We start from the raw sequence: 19,932 nt of genomic DNA, 5'->3' as shown, positions 1-19,932 counted from the left end.
TTATTAGAGATGAGACTGTCAAGCTCACAGTAAAGTAGCAAACATCCAGCAGCAGCAGCAGCAGTATTTAAAACATATTTTTAAAGCACAGAATCCAGCACATAGATCCCATGCAGTGGTAAGACTAATTTGCAACCCAATATCATAGAACCACAGAAACATTTTGGGTTGGAAAAGCCCTTTAAGATCATTCAGTACAACCATTCTCTAACTACCAAGTCTGGAGCTAAACCATGCCCCTCAGCACCACATCTCTGTCTCTTTGAAACCCCTCCAGGATGGAAGGTTTTGACTACCTCCCTGGGCAGCCTGTTCCAGTCTTTGAAAGCACTTTCAGTTGAGAAGTTTGTTCAGTCTAAACCTCCCCTGCTGCAAACTGAGGACATTTCCTCTTGTCCTGTCTCATTACTTGAGAGAATGACTCCAAACTTGATTCAACCTCCTCTTAAGTAGTTATAGTCTCCCCTCAACCTCCTGACAAGATAAGGTAGGAAATGATTGTTGTCTGCCAACTACTGCCCCAGCAACACAGGTCAGAAGGTGTGGGGTTGCTGGCTCATACCACTCAGCTATCGCTCAGGACTCTACCATCTGCTCCTCAATAATTGCATCAGCAATTAGCTTTATGTAACCTTGTCAGGGAGAGCTTCCTTAGCACACACAAACTCTTTAATTTAAGGGGGCAGTAAACTCACTTTCATTGTATTTGCAACAAGCAACATTGCACAGGGCCGTTAGCACCTTTGAGCAGCTTACTACACCTGTAACCTCTCCACAGCAAAACCTCCAACTCCAGTGGTCCCTGGTACAAATCCAATCTGGTTTAGTTCCCAAAGCTAACTCTGAAAAATTAAACTTTCCACCCATTCTCTCTCTGTGTCTCAATTCAACCAGAGCTGAAATACTATTACAGCCATGGAAGCACATTTGTACACTGCAGATAATTTCTGCTATAAATACCCTGTGCCAGGCTGTAGAGCCTGGGGGGAAATGGGCTTTGTTTTGTGTGTTCCTTTTCCGCCCCCTAAAAAGCTACTATAGTAAGGCAGATTTCAAGGAGACAATTCTGCTCCTGAATGCTTTCATTCTTTCAGGTGTATTTTCTGGATTAAGGTACTTAAAAGATAAATACAGATGTCCTTTACACGCTAAATATATTGGCACAGGCTGTGCTTTATCCCAGAAGATAGCACCAGGTCCAATATTTACAGATGGGAACACCGTCTGCTTCGAAAACAAAGCTTTTACCAAAGCCCACTTGCACCGTGAAGGCAACCCAAACTCCAGAAGGCATCAGCATCTTGAGAGTCAGAAAACACTTGAAAGCCATGCTGGTAACTTTATCATTGCTTCCAGGCTGCTGAGATGATGATAAAATTTGACCTTTTCCCTTTGAATCACTGGAATTCTCAGACACTGCTACCATCACCTTGAAAATCCCCCACTTTGAGGTAAACTTGAAGCCCCAAAGGGAAAGTGGAAAATAACTAAGGTCAAAACACGCCAAAAATTGATTTTTCACAGAATTGGACACTCAAGTATGAACTCTGAATGTTTGAGTAATGCAGTCTTTCAGAATCTTAGAGACATCTTTTGAAGAAAGGTGATGGCTGTGAGAACTTCTAACCTGGCATCACCCATATTATACAACCTCAGCCACCTCTCCTGACACCAATGGCCTCAGTCTTAGCATTTCCATTCCAAATCCCTGCTTGGTGCATGCAAAGCTACCCATCATCTTACAAATCATGGGTGAGGCACAGTCACTGCTTTGAAGTCACTACTTTGGTGCTTCCTAACTCTTCAATGCCCTCCTCCTAACAGTAGCTGGAGAAGGAGAAAGTACAGAAAATTTGCCAGCAAAAGGCTGAGGATCTGCCTGCTCCTCCAAGGTATGTTACTTCCTAATTCCCTACTTTGCAAGCTTGTGGGGTCAAGGATCTAGAGGGAAAGCAAGCCACTGATGCAATCTAGCAAACATGCTCTGAGCACCACGACAAGCAGTGCTGTTTCTGCTCAGTCACACACACAAGCTCGTTTCCTCCTCATGGTTTTGTAAGCACACGTTGAGTTTTACCACCCACATCCTGCCAAGCACTGCAAAGCAGAAGTGAATAAAGACACATTTACAACCCCAACACAGAAACGAGGACATACTTGGTATAAAGTTGGTATAGTTCCCTTAATTTGCAACCAAAATTAATCTCTGAAGGGCAGAGGGGGAGGACGGAAAAGCACATTGAGGCCTCTCTGAATGAGGGATATGACCCTTTGCTGGCAACTGGTGCCAGTATTGCATGCTCTGAAGTGCTTACAAATCACTCTCATTAGAGAGACATCTGTGAGTCAGAACTGGTGTTTCCCTAGAGTACAATCTCACCTATTTTCATCTGCGAGCTTTACAAAGCTCTGCGAGTTGGATAGCGCCTGGCACACAGAGGAACGTCTGTCACCAGCCCAGCATCACCCAGCAATGCAAAAGAGGAAAGGCAGTCTACACCTCCTACATCTTACTAGTGCTTCGATGAGGTTGGGGTTTACCTTCACAGAATGTACTCCACTGAACACCAAACGTTTTTGGAGACTCAGCTGCTTTTACAGTAAGGAAAAGAAAAACAAAAGTCCATACCTGTGAGACTTTCACTAGAAGGGTCCATAAAACATTAAGCTACACAACCATGTGCAGCTCATTTAACAACTTCCCTTTCAGCTAGCTTTTAGAGAAACTCTGATTCCTGCTCTGGTATTCAGACATCCTCAAATGTGTGAATTCTTACGGACCAAAAGCTTGTAGCCAGCCCAAGGATGGACCATCAGCTAAATAAACCAATACAGAAGGTAAACACAGCCCTCTAAGATGTATTTCAGCAACTGTCAGCCACAAAATAACAACTGAGAGCTGCTATATGCATCCACCTGGCATATATGGAAGCATCATCCTAAACGTATCTTGGCTGCCACACTTTTTTCAGGTGGGTACCTCCTGCTCCTTATTTCTCCACAAGGCAATTCTGAGATGAAGGGAGGATGAGGATTCAGTAACACTTGTTTAACGTGAAGACTTTGACACTGTTTCTGAAACCTCACACACTGTGGCATTTGCCTTTAGCCTTTGGTGCTCAATGCAAGACAAAAGTGCTTGCTGTGAGCCCGGCGAGGCAGGCCATGGGCTGCCAGCCACAAGTGCCAAATCCCACGGGCTCAGCACTGAAGCCTCCAAAAGAAAACCAGGAGAAAGACAATGCTCTACAAATGGACTTTATGTTCCACAGGTGAGCTGCTCAGGGTGTTGCCTATACTCACGGCACTAGGAAGCTCACACCTCAGCTAGGTGCTGCTACTCCAAGCCCTCCTTTCTTTGCATCCCTAATCCAAACTCAAAGCTGTCAGTCCTTGCTGACCAACCACAGTGGGGGACGGGGCATTTCCACACCAGCAGCACCAGTGGGTGCTCTCCCTAGGTACCTGGAGACGGCACACGTAGAGCACCGAGGACACATGAGGCAGCAGGATGAGCACGTTGGGCATGTGTGGAGGCAGGATGCACATGTGTGGAGCCAAGGTGGGCATGGCGCAGTACGTGGGGCAGCAAAGTGGGCACACATGGGGGGCAAGGTGCACAAAAGGCACCTAACCATGGCGGGAAGATCTCCCACAGCCGAGACTTTCTCCTCAGGGCCTTTTCAGCCCCGATTTCCAGCCAGACCCCCTCTCCAGGAGGTTGGACCCCCGCTGCAGGCAGAAGCACAGCGACGGTTCGCAAAGCGTTGCCTTTGCGCTCAGGGTTTCTCTCAGTTTCTGCTCCCACACCGCTGTGCCACTCCGGAAAGCACCCAGGGTAACACGAAACCGGCGAGGAGAGGCCTGGCGCTGCTGGCTGCCCTCGGGAGAACGGCCCCTGGCAGGGGCGCCGCCAGGCCCCGCGGGTGGCAGGCTTTCCGTCGCGGGCTGAGACAGCCGCAGGTGCCTTCCCCGGGCAGCGGGGCCGGCGGGGAGAGGGAGGAAGCGACGGACAAGGGCGGCGGCAGCGGCGGCACCTGCACTCACCATCGGTAGCAACCCTCACTGGCCTCCAGCGTGAAGTTGACGCGGGTGCCGCGGGTGAAGGGGAGCAGCACCTTGGGGATGTTGAGCTTGGAGGCGACGGTGAGGTGGAAGGAAAGGCCGAGGAGAAGAGACAGCGCCTGAAGTGCAGGGGGAGCCATACTCCGCGCCGAGTAACTGCCTCCGCTGGGGGCGATTAAGGCTGGCTGCGGGCGGCGGAGGGCGGCTGTGCGCTGCGCGCCGAGGGACGTCAGCGCGGGGCAGGCCGCCCCGGGGGCGGAGGGGGCGAGCAGAGGGCCGGGCCGGTCCTGCCCTGCCCTGCCCTGCCCGATCGGGGCCGTGCAGCCCAGCGCCGCCTTCCCTGAGATGATTTCCAGCGGCGCCAACGGCAGGAGACCACCGCCGCGTTGGAGGTCAGGGCCGACTGCGGCCCGGGACGGCTGCCAAGTCCAACTGCTGCAGGTTTTACTGGCTAAAAGAGCTCCACATGACGGTGGAAATGGCTTAAGCAGCTGGGGAGGGAGGTGAGGTGAGCTTTCTTCGGGCCGGCCGAAGGGATGAGCCCTATGGTTGGTGGTCTAGATGCGGCTTGTCCCCGGAGCTGCTCCAGCAGCTCGCCTCAAGTCGACTGCGAGCAGAATTTGTTTGCTAACAAAAACGAAAGGAGCCTGTGAAAGGTTCAGTGCAGGGAGGCTGTTTCCCATTGATTTTCAACTTGAATTTGGTTTTAAGCCTTTGACAATTAACAGTCGATTGCCTGTGGCCATCTGATGGCACAAGTCTTGTGAGGAGCATCTGAGGGTTTAGTCTGGAGAAGTGGAGGCTGTGAGGAGACCTTACGGCTCTCTACAGCCCCCTGAAAGGAGGCTGCAGCCAGGTGGGGGTCGGTCTCTTCTCCCTACTAACAAGCGACAGGACAAGAGATATCTTGCACCAGGGGAGGTTTGGATTGAATATTAGAAGAAACTTCTTCACTGGAAGGCTTATCAAGCTCTGGAACAGGTTGCCCAGGGCAGTGATGGGGTTTAAAATCTGAGGGACATGGTTTAGTGATGCCCTGGCAGTGCTTGGTTAATGGTTGTACTCAATGGTCTTAAAGGTCTTCTCCAGCTTAAGCAGTTCTGTGATTCCATGTGCTGGTTTCACCCCACTGAGGATGTGGGGTGAGGACCACGGTGTGTCAGGCTGCCTTCACCTTGCCCTGCACAGCACTTTCCACAAGCCTTCCTGAGAGCAGAGTGGGGTGAAGAGGTGGGTTTTAAAAATAGGACCTATGGATTAAGAAAGACCAACCCTAAATGGATTAAATCTTAAATCCTGTGGATTAGAAAACCCCTAAAAAAAATCTATTGAGGGTATGGGTATTACGTTGCATACTGCAGGCTTCCAGTGTCTATGCCATATGCATACAGTGGTGCTAACAGCTAAGCTGAGCAACAGTTCTTCAGTCCTGGACCCACCACTTTTCCATATCCTTATACCCTTCAAGTAAGAAGGCTTACTTTCCTGTACTCCTTGTGTCACAGGGGAAGAAATACAGACCAAAGTGCAGAGAAAGTTAAAGAAGTCAAGACACAGAACTTGGTGGTTTGTGAACTCTGCAAACGAGGGGAATACCAGAGGCAGCCTTGGTCTCAGCCACTTGGAACTCCTCCAAAGAGCACAGTAAGTAGCTAGATTTCATCAGGCAGCCTAACATGAGCTTGGCCTTCTCCTGTGTATTGCTCAAAAGCATGGTGGAACAGCATGGGAAGTAGGACAGTGCTGGAAGAGGAAAATGGAAGTTTTAACCTTCACCGAGAGATCTATAATCGTTTATGTGTGTTCAGACCCTGAAATGGGATTCAGGAACTGCAAGTTTTAATACAATTCTTTTTTTAATCTGTATGTTTTGTAATCCTATTGCAAAATGTGTGTTTTGCCTCCTGGTGGTGATTGGACTTGGTAGTGGATGGCATTGCACTAGTCAGTTCACTTTGTGAGAGAGGTTCTTTGTGGAGACTCAAATGAGATGGCGATTTAGGTAGGGATAAGCACCATTCTGTGGGGTGGAATCCCTGTGCATTTCATAATTTCCTTTTTTAGAATCTTTGAACACACCTGAAAGTACTCTTGAAAAGACCATTATAGCTTGTGAGTACAAAGGCAGGCTGGCATTGCAGTCTGAAGCTGTCCTTGTTAGCAGAACACACTCATTTGTATCATCATTTCAGCATCTCTTCAGGGGTAAGATCTCTTCACCATTCGTGGTGCATGGGAAAGGTCAAGCCTCTGGAATTACTCTGAGCTGTTTAGTGAATGTAGTTTTTGCATGGAGGATCTGCCTGTGCTTGCCTACAACAGAGGGATGGGGTGCAGGTATATATGTATATGTGTATGCAGCTAGAGAAGGCATTTTAAGAAGGGGGAAATCATAGAATTGCTTCATCTGGAAAATACCTCTAAGACCATACGGTCAACACTACCATGGCCACTAAAACATGTCCCCAAGTGCCATGTCCACACATTTCTCGAACACTTCCAGGGATGGTGACTGCACCACATCTCTGCACAGCCTGTTCCAATGCCTGACTACTCTTGCAGCAATGAAATTGTTCCTAATCTCCAAACTAAACCTCCTCTTGCACAACTTGAGGCTGTTTCCCCTTGTTCTGTCACCTGATACCAGGGAGAAGAGACTGACCCCAGCTCACTCTAACCTCCTTTTGGAAATCTATCTTGGAATTAGGATAGTTAAATTCTGCCCAGGAAGTGTCCAGGGACAGCACCAGAGAGTTTACCCAGCTCTAATTTAGGCAGTATAGAAGTTAAGTAGCCCTCATCCACTGTAAGATTATTTTTTTACAGCATTTATTCTGCTAGTGTTTCATTTCTCAGTGCCTCAGCAAAACTATTCCATTTTCCATCCCAGAGGACTGTGCTGCTGGACAGTTCACTTCTCTCTGTAGCTCCCGTTTGGATATTACTCATTTTCTGAATGCACATCTTGAAATTGTGTGCTCTGATCTCGAGAAGAGCTGAACTTTTCAGCTGCAATTGAAGTCAGTGGGAGCTGGGCACAGTAAGATATATGGTGTTGAGAGCTCTGGCAAATCAAGCCACTACACCTTAAATTGCTCCCTGAAATCCAGAGTTATTTATTTATTTATTTACTCTTGCTGCCAGTGGATCTGTAACCTTCCTTCACAGGCAAGTTATGAAGATAAGCTCAGTGAAGACTCGGGTATGAGGGAGGGACTTGATGAAATAGCCCATGACACAATGAGCATAATGTGTTTACAGCTAGTACAATTACAACTGAGTAGATAAGAAGTAGCTAGTGAGTACCTTACATCCTGTGCAGTGAATGAGGTGAGAAAAACATCTGTATCCCAGTAATTCCCAGCTTTTAAGAGCAGTTTTGCAGCCTCAGTAGGTCTCTACTGTTCTTTCATCAGCAGTGCATGGTGATGAGCATTCGGTGTGGTACTGGAAAATTATTGTTGTTCTCAACTACTTAGGCTGGAGTAATTTTCATAAGGAGCAGCAAAGTGCACTTAGGATGAAATTTAGGATGAAACATGACAGTTAGGTACAGCAGTTAATGCCTGACTTCTCCTTCAGAGCAAACTCACAAGCATACTAAGCAACTGTAAGAGGAGAATAAGGCAGGAGACAATGATGAGTAGCTCTACAGTTTCTGCTACACAGTAAAGTGATAAAGAGGTAGTTCCTCTTGGAGTGGGGGAGTTGGTTAGCTGGCATGGCACAGAATGGAGGAGCAATATGAGGCAATTTCAGATGTGTATCAGCGTGCACCTGAGTAAGTGATAAAAACAAAAATGGGAATTTCTTAGTCACAAAGAATGCAATTAGAGAATGATAGAGAGAGGACTTTAATGAGCTGCTTAATTGTGAGAGGGACAAAGGCAAACAATAAATGGTGATTCTCCAAGCAGCTGGGCCATTTGTGGAAAATCTTTACATTTTAAAGAGATTCAAGAGGCAATCAAAATGCACACAGTAAATAACAAACACCAGGTGCTCATAAGGTTTCTGCTGAAATAGGAGAATAAAAGAGGAAGGGTTACTGAAAGGTTTTACAAGCTCACTCGCTTGGTCTGAAGATCTCAAAACACTTCCAAGGAAGCAAAGAGATAGCTACTTGGATTAAATCTTTTCAGTGAATCAGCTGCTGGTGAAAAGTTGGTTGTTTTTTGTTCAAAGCTATCAGTGTAGCATGTGGTGATGTGTTTGCAGTGAAATCATTTTAAAGCCTTGCTCAGAAAAAGGAAGTGTTTAATGGCACAGTGGTGATGGTGCCTGTTTGCCTGCCTGCTTCCTCAGCTCTCAAGGGTGTTCAGTATGTGAGTGCCAAGTCTTTGGGCAGCACAAGAATTTGTGGGGCTCATGCTGCTCAGGAAGGCTAGGCCAGCTCGATCTGAATACTGACCATGTGTTTATTATTGGGGTGAGCCACACGTGCTTTCCTGCACTGAGACCTGGCTGGGACAGCTTTTGAGTGGAGAAAACCTTGGGTTCTAGAGTTCATTCAGTAAAAGACCAGAATTGAAGAATGGTTGGACTTGATCATAGTAAGATCATAAGAAGGACACAGAGCTGTTGGAGCAAGTCCAGAGGAGAGCCACAAAGATGGTGCTGGAGCACCTCTGCTACGAGGACAGGCTGAGAGAACTGGAGGTGTTCAGCCTGGAGAAGAGAAGATTCTGGGGGGCCCTTAGAGCTGCCTTCCAATAGCTGAAGGGATCCTGCAGGAAGGTGCAGGGGGACTTTCTTGAGGGTGTCTAGAGACAGGACAAGGAGGAATGTTTCAAAGCTGAGGAAGAGCAGGGTTAGGCTGGATCTTCAGTATGAGGATGGTTAGACTCTGGAATAGGTTGCCCAGGGAGGTTGTGGATGCCTCCTCCCTGGAGGTGTTCAGGACCACATTGGATGAGGCCTTGAGCAGCCAAGTCTAGTTGAGAGGTGTCCCCTGCAGGGAGGTTGGAGTAGATGATCTCTGAGGTCCCTTCCAACCTAAGCCATTCTATGATTTGTGATTCTATGATCTTAAAGGTCTTTTGCAACCAAAATGCTTCTAGACTTCTATGAAAAATGAGGGCACTAAATACCAATCTCACCAAGGAACACCTGATTTCCTTTTCAGACATTACATCTTTTAAAATGTTTGACTGTCTGAAGATCTGCTCACCTACAACAAAACAAAACAACAAAACCCCAAACCAGCCTTCCCCCTCAACCCTGCTGAAAACTCAGCTCTGAATAACTGAAACTCAGGAGGTGAAATTCCAGCAAAATAAGACAATGAGATGTGGAAAGTTGGAGCACCGCTGCTGTGGAGACAGGCTGAGAGAGTTAGGGTTGTTCAGCCTGCTCTTCGAAGAGAAGGCTCCAGGGAGACCTTAGAGCAGCCTCACAGTACCTGAAGAGAGCTACAGGAGAGCTGGGGAGGGACTTAGGACAAAGTCCTGGAATGACAGGACAAGGGGCTATGGCTTTGAGCTGGAAGGAGCTGGCTTGAGATCAGACATTAGGGAGAAATTCTTCCCTGTGATGAGGGTGGTGAGGCACTGGCACAGGTTGCCCCGAGAATCTGTGGAGGCTCCAAGCCTGTGAGTGTTCAGTGTCATCTTGGTTGGGGCCTTGAGCAGTGGGGTCTAGTGAAGGTGTCCCTGCCTGTGGCAGGGAGATTGCACCTGGATAACCTTTAGGGTCCAGCCCCAAATACTCTAGCTTCTATCATTCATTTCAAGTGTTCTGGATGAAGGTAGCTCAAGCCATATCCAACCACAAGCCTTGCAGGTGTGCCTGTGCTCAGGTGTTAGTCATTTAGGGCTGGCTTTGTGTAGCAGCAGCAGTTAAATGCATTGTGTGCAAGTTATTTATAAGAACAGTTTCATTAAGCTGGGAGAACAGAGCTCACCCAGTAGAGTAATGAAAAATACTCTGTGATATCAAACCTAAGAACCTCTCAAATCAAATAATATTTGATTCAGAAGCTAAAGAGTGACTGACAAGTAATAGTAACACATTTAATGAAAAGACTGTTCCTCTAGGGATGAAGCTGTGGTTGAGAAGAGCTGGGGAGTTGCCTTCACCAGGCTAAGCAGGAGATGAAAAGGGCAAGTTAAGAGAATGTTGGAGAGAAAAAGTGGTCTGGGAATAGTAGCTTAAAGTGAGAAAGCAGTGATGGGCCTTTTTTTGCACCACCACAGAATGTGTTGGGTTGGAAGGGAGCCTCAAAGGTCATCTTGTGCAACCCTCCTGCAGGGAGCAGGGACAGCTCCAACTAGATCAGCCTGCTCATACTTCACGTTTGCCTTGAACCACTGAAAGGCCACCAGAAGGTGTCCCTGGAGCCTTCTCTTCTGCATACTGAACAAGCCCAACTCTCTCAGCCTGGCCTCACGGCAGAGGGCTCTACAGCCCTCACAGCATTGCTGTGGCCTCCTTTGGCCCTGCTCCAGCGTGTCCCTGTCTGTGCTGTGCTGAGGACTCCAGAGCTGGCCCTAGCACTGTAGGGGTGGGCCTCAGCAGAGTGCAGCAGAGGGGCAGAATCCCCTCCCTGCCCTTGCTGCCCACCTTGCTGAGGATAAGCCCAGGAAGTCCTTCCATACACACAGATGTTCACAGCTGTTAAGCCTGCCTGGCAAACCTCATTAACTCACCTTTGATCCTGCTGTCAGCAGCCCATGGGACATGTCCCTGCCTCCACTTTACATCCCTACTGAGCTGCTCCTGCCTACCTGCCATGATCAGAGTCTTCTGGAAGGCATCACTTTAAAATAGAGATCATAGCCCTACAGAGTACATAAACCAATACTCCCTTTGCAATTATTCCTTTATCACTTTCTCTGCTAGTAGAGTTATCATGTTCAATTTACTGTGCTAGGCCTTCTGTGTCTTCATAAACCTACTGAAGGTTTTATGGGAACATCCTCCTAGCCTTACAGCCATTCCCTACGGAGGGAATGATGGATTGAGAGCAACAGTAAAGCTGAACACTTTGGTTATGCCTGACAGTGTTTACCTTCCAAGAGAAGACGTTGGGCCAAAGGAAGGCATAAATTCACTAAATATCCAGAATTAAGGCAGCAAGTTAATGGAATGCTGGGTTCAGTTTCGGGTCCCTCACTCCAAAAAGGACAGTGAAGGGCTGGAGCATGTCCAGAGAAGAGCAACAAAACTGGAGAAGGGTCTGGAGAACACTGCTGGTGAGGAGCAGCTGAGGGACCTGGGGTGTTTAGTCTGGGGAAGAGGAGGCTGAGAGAGACCTTCTGGCTTTCTACAATTCTCTGAAAGGCTGTTTCAGTGAGGTGGGGGCTGGTCTCTTCTCCCTAGTATCTGGTGATAGAACAAGAGGGAATAGCCTGAAATTGTGCCAGGGGAGGTTTAGCTTGGACATTAGGAATGGTTTCTTTCCTGCAGTAGAGGCCAGGCACTGGAACAGGCTGCCCAGGGAGATGCTGGAGTTACCAGCCCTGGAGGTGTTCAAGAAACCTGTGGGTGTGGCAGTTGGGGACATGATGGCATTGGGTTGAAGGTTGGACTGGATTATCTTAGAGGTTTCTTCCAACTGGAACAGTCCTGTGGTTCTATGATTCTAATCAGGGAAATTTAAGTTTCCATCAGGGCTGATTTCCTTGCAGTTATTGGCTTTGACCAGATGACTTTTAAAGGTCCCTTCCAACCCAAACCACCCTATGCTTCTATTTGGAGAGGAGCAATTGTGTTTAGGGAATCAGTAAGACTTAGGGCCAAACCTGCTGGTCTTTGCACAGTCTGATCTGCCAGGGCTGTCCCTGGGATGCTTGCAATGTGTCCCTGGAAGATGGAGTCCCACAGAGAAACGGAGCTCTTTTGGGATCTCAGTTCCCATGGTACAAACCCATTTGAGATGCAAGGCTTTCCCTGCTGCTACAGAACCCCAGGACCTTACTGAATTCTTCTGGAAGAGTCTGATAAGGCTGAGATCCTGAAACACTGACATCAGATAAAAATAACAGGTTTTCGCTTCAGAGTTCCTCTCCCTTTCTAATGTAAATGCCTGGTTATTGAAACAGGTTATTTATAGCTCCTTTCAAAGGGTACACCACGACACAAATCACAGCTAGGAGCTGTTCACCCAACCACTGAATGGAGGCAGCAGTGAGGAGGGTTCACAAGACCAGAGGAGCAGCAAACAAAACTCCCAACCTTTGTTTCTGCTTTAAATACCTCTGAGAAATTTAGAAAAACACAAAGGGTCCTCAGTCTTGCAATTAATTAACACAAGTTATAAATAGGCATGTGACTATGTGTCATGGCTTAGTTAACAGGAGCAAGGGAAGTGAGTGGTGTGCTTTTCAAGGTTACTTGGTTGCAAATGACAGAATCCCAGAATCCCAGCATGGTGGGGTTGGAAGGGACCTCTGGAGGTCAGCCAGGCCAACCCCCTGCTAAAGCAGAGGCACCCACAGCAGTTTGCCCAGGATCACAATGGCATGGGGGGGTTGGAATTGTTCCAGAGGAGGCTCCACAACCTCTCTGGGCAGCCTGCTCCAGGGCTCCAGCACTCTCACACCAAATAAAATTCTCCTTCTATTCAGATGGAACCTCCTGGGATCCAGTTTGTGCTCCTTGTCTCTTGCACTGTCACTGAGCACCACTGCCAGCGTCTGGACCCATCCTTTTGACACCCACCCTAGAGAGCATGACACAGATCTAGAGAGCTTCTGCATTTGCACAGCAAGACTTCCAGACTCTCTGTATCTCCTATTACATGAGAGATGTGGAGATGCTGGAACATGTCCAGAGAAGGGCCACGAGGATGCTCAGAGGGCTGGAGCTGCTCTGCTATGATGTCAAACTGCAAGAGTTGAGGCTGTTCAGTCTGGAGAAGAGGAGGCTCCCAGATGACCTTCTTGTGGCCTTCCAGCATCTAAAGGAGACCTACCAAAATATGGGGAGGGACTTCTTAGGCTATCAGGTAGTGACAGGACTAGGGGGAATGGAGCAAAGCTGGAGGTGGGGAGATTCAGACTGGATGTGAGGAGGAAGTTGTTCAGCATGAGAGTGGTGAGAGCCTGGAATGGGTTGCCCAGGGAGGTGGTTGAGGCCCCATCCCTGGAGGTGTTTAAGGCCAGGCTGGATGAGGCTGTGGGCATCCTGCTCTAGGGAAGGGTGTCCCTGGCCATGGCAGGGGAGTTGGAACTGGCTGATCCTTGTGGTCCCGTCCAACCCTGACTGATTCTATGATACTATGATCTCCACATACATTGGCTACCTAAAATACACATTTAACTGTAAAATTAGATTTGCATTCAAAAGAAATGCTGTTTTTTTCTGTTTTAATGCATAAATAATACAACAAACTCAGCACCTCCTGCTGACCTTGAAGAAACCCAAAACAAATTCAGCTGTTTGTGTAATGAGTCCTTCCAGAGGAGATTTCACTTACTGCAGTGGAGTGTTAGAAGAGCAGGAGGTGCTGCAATGTACCACAGACTGTAACCTATCATGGAGACATGGCTCTGAGGATAACCAATTTTGTCTCCTTAATGCCTTTCAGGGTCTCTTTCCCAGGCAGGCCACCTACCAATCAGGTTCCCTTGGGGAATGCTGTGGTCAACCTTGAAGAAAAGGCAGCATTCCTGAGGCAAAACAGCTTTCCTCAGTGTGGATTTACAACTGCAGATTTGGAACAAAAAAAGCTAAATGCAGTGTCCCTGCAGTGTCCCTGCAGGTAGCAAGGTACTGGCCAGGGATTTTAAAGGGTTCCTTCTCTGAAGGATACTTTGGGCTCCTGCTGAATCAAGGCCTGGTCCCAGCATCACAGACAGAAGTTGCCTGGGTAAAATGGTGCCCAGGCCAGCAAGGCATGGCACAGCAGCTAAATACCATGGCCTGTGCAGCCCAGGACTGGATTCTGCTGCTGCACACATCCTTCTCCTTCGTGTTTTGTTTCTGTGCTGACTCTGTCTCATCCTGTCCTGCATCTTCCCATAGTTACTTCATGAATGTGTCTTCACAACTGCCCATTGTCCCCATTTTGCAGATGTGCAACTAAAACCCATCAAAGAAATCTGAGATTATGCCACAAGTTCCATTCTTAACATCCCACATCCCTGTCTAACATAGCAAGCACCTTCCTAGTCTACAGGTCAAAATGCAAGGTCCTGCATCTGAGTAGGATCAACTCAGGCAGAAACCTGAGTGCAGGACAGTAGCATTATGTCTTGCTGGACACCTTAAAGACTTGCAGGCAGGCACTGCACTTGCTGTTGTCTCTGGTACAATTCTGAGGACAGTAAATCTGACTGCACCATCTGGCCCAACATTCCACTGAACAACAAACATCTAAATTGCCATGTAGGAGAATTAGGACACACTGAATACTGTCCTACTTGTTACTAATCCAGGCTGGGAGATGATGTGAGAGAGAGCAGCTCTGCAGAAAAGGACTTGGGTGGGTGAGAAGCTGGACATGAACCAGCAATGGGCACTTCCAGCCCAGAAGGCCAACTGCAGTCTGGGCTGCACCCTAAGCAGTGTGACCAAAGATGGAAAGAGGGGATCCTGCCTTTCTGCTCTGCTCTGGGGAGACCTCACCTGCAGTGCTGTGTCCATCTTTGGGCCCCCTAACATAAGAGAGAGGCCACAAAGATGATCAGAGGGCTGGAGAACCTGCCCTTCAGGGACAGGCTGAGAGAGCTGGGGTTGTTTTGCCTGGAGAAGGCTCCAGGGGGATCTTAGAGCAGCCATCCAGGACCTGAAGGGGGCTACAGGAGAGCCAGGGAGAGACCTTTGACAAGAGGCAATGGCTTTGAGCTGGAAGAGGGGAGATTGAGACTGGAGATGAGGAAGAAATTCTTTGGAATGAGGGTGGGGAGACACTGGAACAGATCGCCCAGGGAGGCAGTGGAGGCCCCATCCCTGGGTACAGTTAAGGTCAGGCTTGATGGGGCTCTGAGCAAGCTGATCTAGTAGGGTATGTCCATGCTGACTACAGGGGTGCTGGACTAGATGACCTCCAAAGGTCCCTTCCAACCCAACCCATTCTGTGATTTCTGAAGTTCAGGAGGCACATTTGCCCCAGGCCTCTGGCCTCAGTACCACAGGCTATTCAAATGCTGATCATTTAAATGCCTTCACAGACTTCTTCACTTTTTGTAAACATTTGTGCTAGTCAGATTTGATCTCTCCAGTCATTGAGGAACGAAGGAAGTTTTATTTCAAGAGCTTGTGAATATTCATTTCTATTTTTGCATCGTTCTTCTGGCTTTTCTTTGGTGCAGGGTTCAAACAACAGGATTTGTGCTTGGGGAAGGCTAATGAGCATGCTTCCAAGCTGCTGAATACATTACACACAGAAATAACTCCAGACCTTCTGCTGGTGGTTATAACATATCTGAGGTTTACAGGCTGAAAGAGCTGGGGCTGTTCAGCTTGGAGAACAGAAGGTGCCAGGCAGACCTTAGAGCTGCATTTCAATAGCAGAAAGAGACCTACAGGAAGGCTGGGGAGGGACTGTTTAGAGGGGCCTGTGGTGATAGGACAAGAGGCAGTGGTTTGATACTGGAGCAGGGGAGATTTAGGTTGGACATTAGGAGGAAGTTCTGCACAGTGAGGGTGGTGGTGGTGAGATACTGGAACAAGTTGCCTAGGGATGTGGTTAAGGCCCCATCCCTGAAGACATTCAAGATCAGACTTGTTGTGGCTCTGGGCATTCTGCTCTAGGTGGAGGTGTCCCTGCAGGATGGTTGGACAAGATGACCTTTGAGGGTCCCTTCCAGGCCAGTGCAATCTGTGAAGATCTGTAACGGTGGCAGGACACTTTTTTTGTGTAGCTTGGTGATGTTTGCTCCTAATACTATCTTTGGCTTACAGAAATGTCTGCTGCAGACACTGCATCACAGTGTCAGAGAAATGTGAGATGTTTTCTGGGGTCTAGGCAAAACTGAATGCCTTTGACAAGGAAGCCTGTCCTGCCAACATGATTATAGCTGTGGTAGTCATGGTTTAGTTCATTTTGTTCATCTTTTACTTCAGGCTTGATTAGCTGTAAATGCTCTACCTTGTACTCTCTGGATCAAATACCTAAACAAATTGTGACAAGGGTATCATAGCCAAGGCTTTCAGAGGGGGTAAAATGCTTAAGGTGCTGTTTGGTAAGTCAACAGTTCTGTAAGCAGCAAGTGAAACAGGTCTGCAGAGGTGTGCTGATTCCTCTTCAACTGGCTTTGGGTTTTCCTTAAGTAGCCTGTTTTTTCCCAAGTCCCATAAAAATCAGTGGAGACTGTAGGTGCTTGTACTTGCAGAGTTTGGGGTGGCTGTTGGGTTTTCTCATCTCCATAAAATCATCACAGAATGGTTTGGGCTGGAAGGGACCTTAAAGATCATGAGTTTCAACCCCCTGCCATGGGCAAGGACACCTCCCCTAGCCCATTTTGCTCAAGGCCTCATCCAGCCTGGCCTTGAACACCTCCAGGGAGGGGGCATCTACAACCTCCCTGGCCAATCTGTTCCAGTGTCTCACTGTAAAGCATTCCCTTTTCATAGCCAGTCTAAATCTCTCATCCTCGAGCTTCAATCCTTTCCCTCTCATCCTTCAGATTAGGTATCAATCAGAAGCCATCCTTATTTTCAGTGCCAGCACTGCTCTTCTGTACGGAGTTTCATTCCTTAAGCTGTCAGTTTTCAGCTCAGCAGGAGGTTAGTATTAGCATGTCCCAAGGATCTATACTGGAGCTAGTATTTAATATAATCATTAATTACCCAGAAAGGCAGAAATGAGAGGCAGAACAAAACAAAACAAAAAGAATCATCAGGATTTGGAGATGACAAAATTATTTAGTGTAAGTCTGTGCAGGAGAAGGCTGTGATGAACTTCATGGAAACAGAAGTGGGCAAATTGGCAGCACAATGGCTGGGGAAATTCAGCCATTGACAAACACAGGACAGAGCACCTCAGAGAGAAAAATTTGACCTGCTTCTGCATATGGCCCTGTTCTGACTTAGCACTAAGGGCAAAAGAGCAGCACCCAGCACCATTCAAACCTCCTCGTGATGCCCAGCAGCAGTCAAAATCTAAAGAAAATGTGGCAGTACAAAAAATAGCAGAGAAAAGAGCCAGAACAGAGTGGAAAAACATTGCTTCCAGTCCTGCTTTAAACTTCACAGTGAGCAAGGGTCAATGCACTTCCCATGGGAAGAGGGCAGAGTCTCTTAGAAGTCCCAGATCCATCTTGCAGCCTGTTCTGTTTCTGATGCAAGAAGCTGGAAGCCCATTGCTGTAGCACATGCTGGGTTGTATAGGAATCTGTGAAGACACTTTACCTCCCTTTGATTTTCATTATCAAGCTCAATGCCATTTGGTGATGTTCTCTTGACTGTACTCGTGTGGCTTTATCAAGAGAGGATCTGCTTTCTGCAGGAGGTCATCACTCTGTTTCTGTTTGTTTATGATCACCCCGAGCACACTGACATCAATCTGCCATTTCATTTCTCTTAACGAGCTGGCTTCTTGACGACCCTGGGGTTTATGTTCTTTATGAATGTGCCCTCTTGGGATCCTGGAGGCACATTTGTATTCTCCTTTTCCCTCATTTTCTTTTCTTATTGGTTTTGGTTCCCTTTGAGTAAGTTCTCAGCTCAGGGCTCTGCATAGCAAGCATACTAATCAGCAGATGAAGAGACAGGAAGATCCACTTGGAAGTTCATTGTCATTACACATGCTGCGGTTAGACCAAGGTTACCTACGCTCTAAGCAACACTAATCCTACAAGCCTAAATATTTTGCTTAGATGAACCCTGCTCCAGCATCAAACTGCACTTGTTGGCAACTTCTCCTGTGGAACTGCCACACAGTCAGAGAATCACAGAATCTCAGCATGGTGGGGTTCAAAGGGACCTCTGGAGTCAACACCACTGCTAAAGCAGGGGCACGCACAGCAGCTTACCCAGGCTCACAAAGTCCAGCTGGGTTTTGAATCTCTCCAGAGGAGACTCCACAACCATTCTGGGCAGCCTGCTCCAGGGCTCCAGCACCCTCACATGAAAGAAGGTTTTTGTCATCTTCAGATGAACTCCTGGGTTCCCATTTGTGCCCATTGCCCCTTATCCTGTTTCTGAGCAGCATGGACAAGAGTCTGGCCCCATCCTTTTGCCCCCTGCCCTTGCTGAGCATTGAGATCTCCTCTGAATTTCCATCTCTGGAGAGATTCAAAACCTGCCTGGATATGTTCCTGTGTGACCTACTGTGGTGATCCTGCTCTGGTAGGAGTCACTTTTGAGGTCGCTATCAACTTCTGACATTCTGTGATTCTTTAAGCATTTCAGATTATAAGAGCCCCCCCAAAGTGCCCTGCTAGCTTATGTAGCATCCAGCTCTGGTGTCCAGCAGAGACAGGGACCTGTTGGAGCAGGGCCAGAGGAGACCACAGCAATGCTGGCAGAGCTGGAAGCCCTCTGCTGAGGCCAGGCTGAGAGAGATGGTCTCGTTCAGCCTGCAGAAGAGAAGGCTCCAGAGAGACCTTCTGGTGACCTTTCAGTACTTAATGGGAGTGATCAGAAAGCTGGGGAAAGACTTTTGAGCAGGATCTGTTGTGACAGGACAAGGGCTGATGGTTTGAACTCAAAGGAGGAGATTCAGACCAGATGGAAGGAAGAAATGTTTGACATCCAGGGTGATGAGTCCCCAGCCCAGGTTGCCCAGAGAGGTGGTAGAAGCCCCATCTCTGGAATCACTGCAGGTCAGGTTGGTTGGGGCTCCAAGCAACCTGCTCTAGTTGCAGATGTCCCTGCTGACTGCAGGAGGTTTGGACTGGGTGGCCTTGAAAAGTCTCTTCCAACACAAAGAAACATGTGATGCCAAGATTCCATGCAACCAGGTACCTGAAACAGGCACAGAAAGAGGAAAGCAGCTCTGCAGTCTGTGGTTTCTCACCATATTTTTCAGTGTTGTTCAAGGCCAGGTTGGATGAGGCTTTGAGCAACCTGTGCTAGTGGGAGGTGTCCCTGCCTGTGGCGGAGGTGGTTGAAATCAGATGATCTTTAAGGTCCCTTCCAACCCAACCCATTCCAGGATTCACTGATTTCTATGCAACACCATAAATTAATTACTGGGAAGGCAGTCTTAGCTCTGTGTTTGTGCAAGTAAATGACACAGCTGCCCAGCAGTACCTTGGGTGAAGGCCTGTGGTTTTGGAAACATTTCAGTTGATGAAAAATTAATTTTTGCACTTATTAGTTCTCAGCTCACAAACAGAATCTACTTTTTCATATCTGACTGCTGCAGCAGCTTTGGCTCTTTGATTATTACCAATTGTTTGAATAAAGATTTATTATTATTTGAAAGTTTGAGCCTTTGGGCTCTAATTAATTAACAGGACACAGGAAAAAAAAAAAGTAGTGAATTATCCACTGACATTTGGCTTAGTTACAATGAAATCAGCCTTTCCTTTTGAAAAGCACTTGGCTGAAAAGCAGAAGACAAATGAGATTTTCCTGTATAAATAAAGGAATAGCCCTGAACTGTTAAACTGAAACCCCCAAATGAGAAAAGAAACACCCAAATACCTACAGGATCTGTTCTGCAGCTCTGCACTGAGATGGGCTTCATTTCAGGAGTTCACAGCACATTCTGTTTGACCTCCAGGGAGTGTTTTTTTTACTGAGCTGGTCTTGAATAGCTTTAAGGGCTATACTTCTTTTCCACCCCAAAAGTTATGCTGAAAGCTCCATAAAGGTATTTTCTTTACCCCTTCTGCCAGGATTTTCGTCTTGCAGTGAACTGAATGAGTTGCTCTGCAGGACTATATGTGGGTGCAGGTGCTGAATCACAGAACCACAGGATCACTGAATCGTTTGGGTTGGAAAAGACTGTTAAGATCAACAAGGCCAAGGCCA

General features: G+C 47.6%; 2 protein-coding genes across 5 annotated transcripts in view; one reads left to right on the top strand and one right to left on the bottom strand.

The window, feature by feature from the left end:
- The window catches only part of NUP210 (nucleoporin 210), a 71,016-nt gene extending 66,606 nt beyond the window's left edge, over nt 1–4,410 (bottom strand). Inside the window, exon 1 of the mRNA XM_064156309.1 lies at nt 4,048–4,410. Within this exon, the coding sequence (XP_064012379.1) occupies nt 4,048–4,205 (158 nt within the window). The 5' untranslated portion in view covers nt 4,206–4,410. The remainder of the gene's footprint in view (nt 1–4,047) is intronic.
- Nucleotides 3,441–19,932, top strand: part of HDAC11 (histone deacetylase 11) — a 54,711-nt gene continuing 38,219 nt past the window's right edge. Inside the window, exons 1-2 of one of the 4 annotated variants that reach the window (XM_064156306.1) lie at nt 3,441–3,562; nt 5,571–5,709. The gene's annotated coding sequence lies outside the window, so the exon portion shown is untranslated. Of the gene's footprint in view, nt 3,563–4,328; nt 4,574–5,570; nt 5,710–19,932 lie in introns of those variants that run through there. The other 3 variants (XM_064156307.1, XM_064156304.1, XM_064156305.1) reach the window with 3 other exon arrangements.

This window comes from Pogoniulus pusillus, chromosome 16 (genome assembly GCF_015220805.1).
Source record: "Pogoniulus pusillus isolate bPogPus1 chromosome 16, bPogPus1.pri, whole genome shotgun sequence".
Classification (NCBI taxonomy): Eukaryota; Metazoa; Chordata; class Aves; order Piciformes; family Lybiidae; genus Pogoniulus; species Pogoniulus pusillus.
The sequence above is the reverse complement of the archived record's forward strand: the minus strand, read 5'-3'. Positions and strand labels throughout refer to the sequence as shown.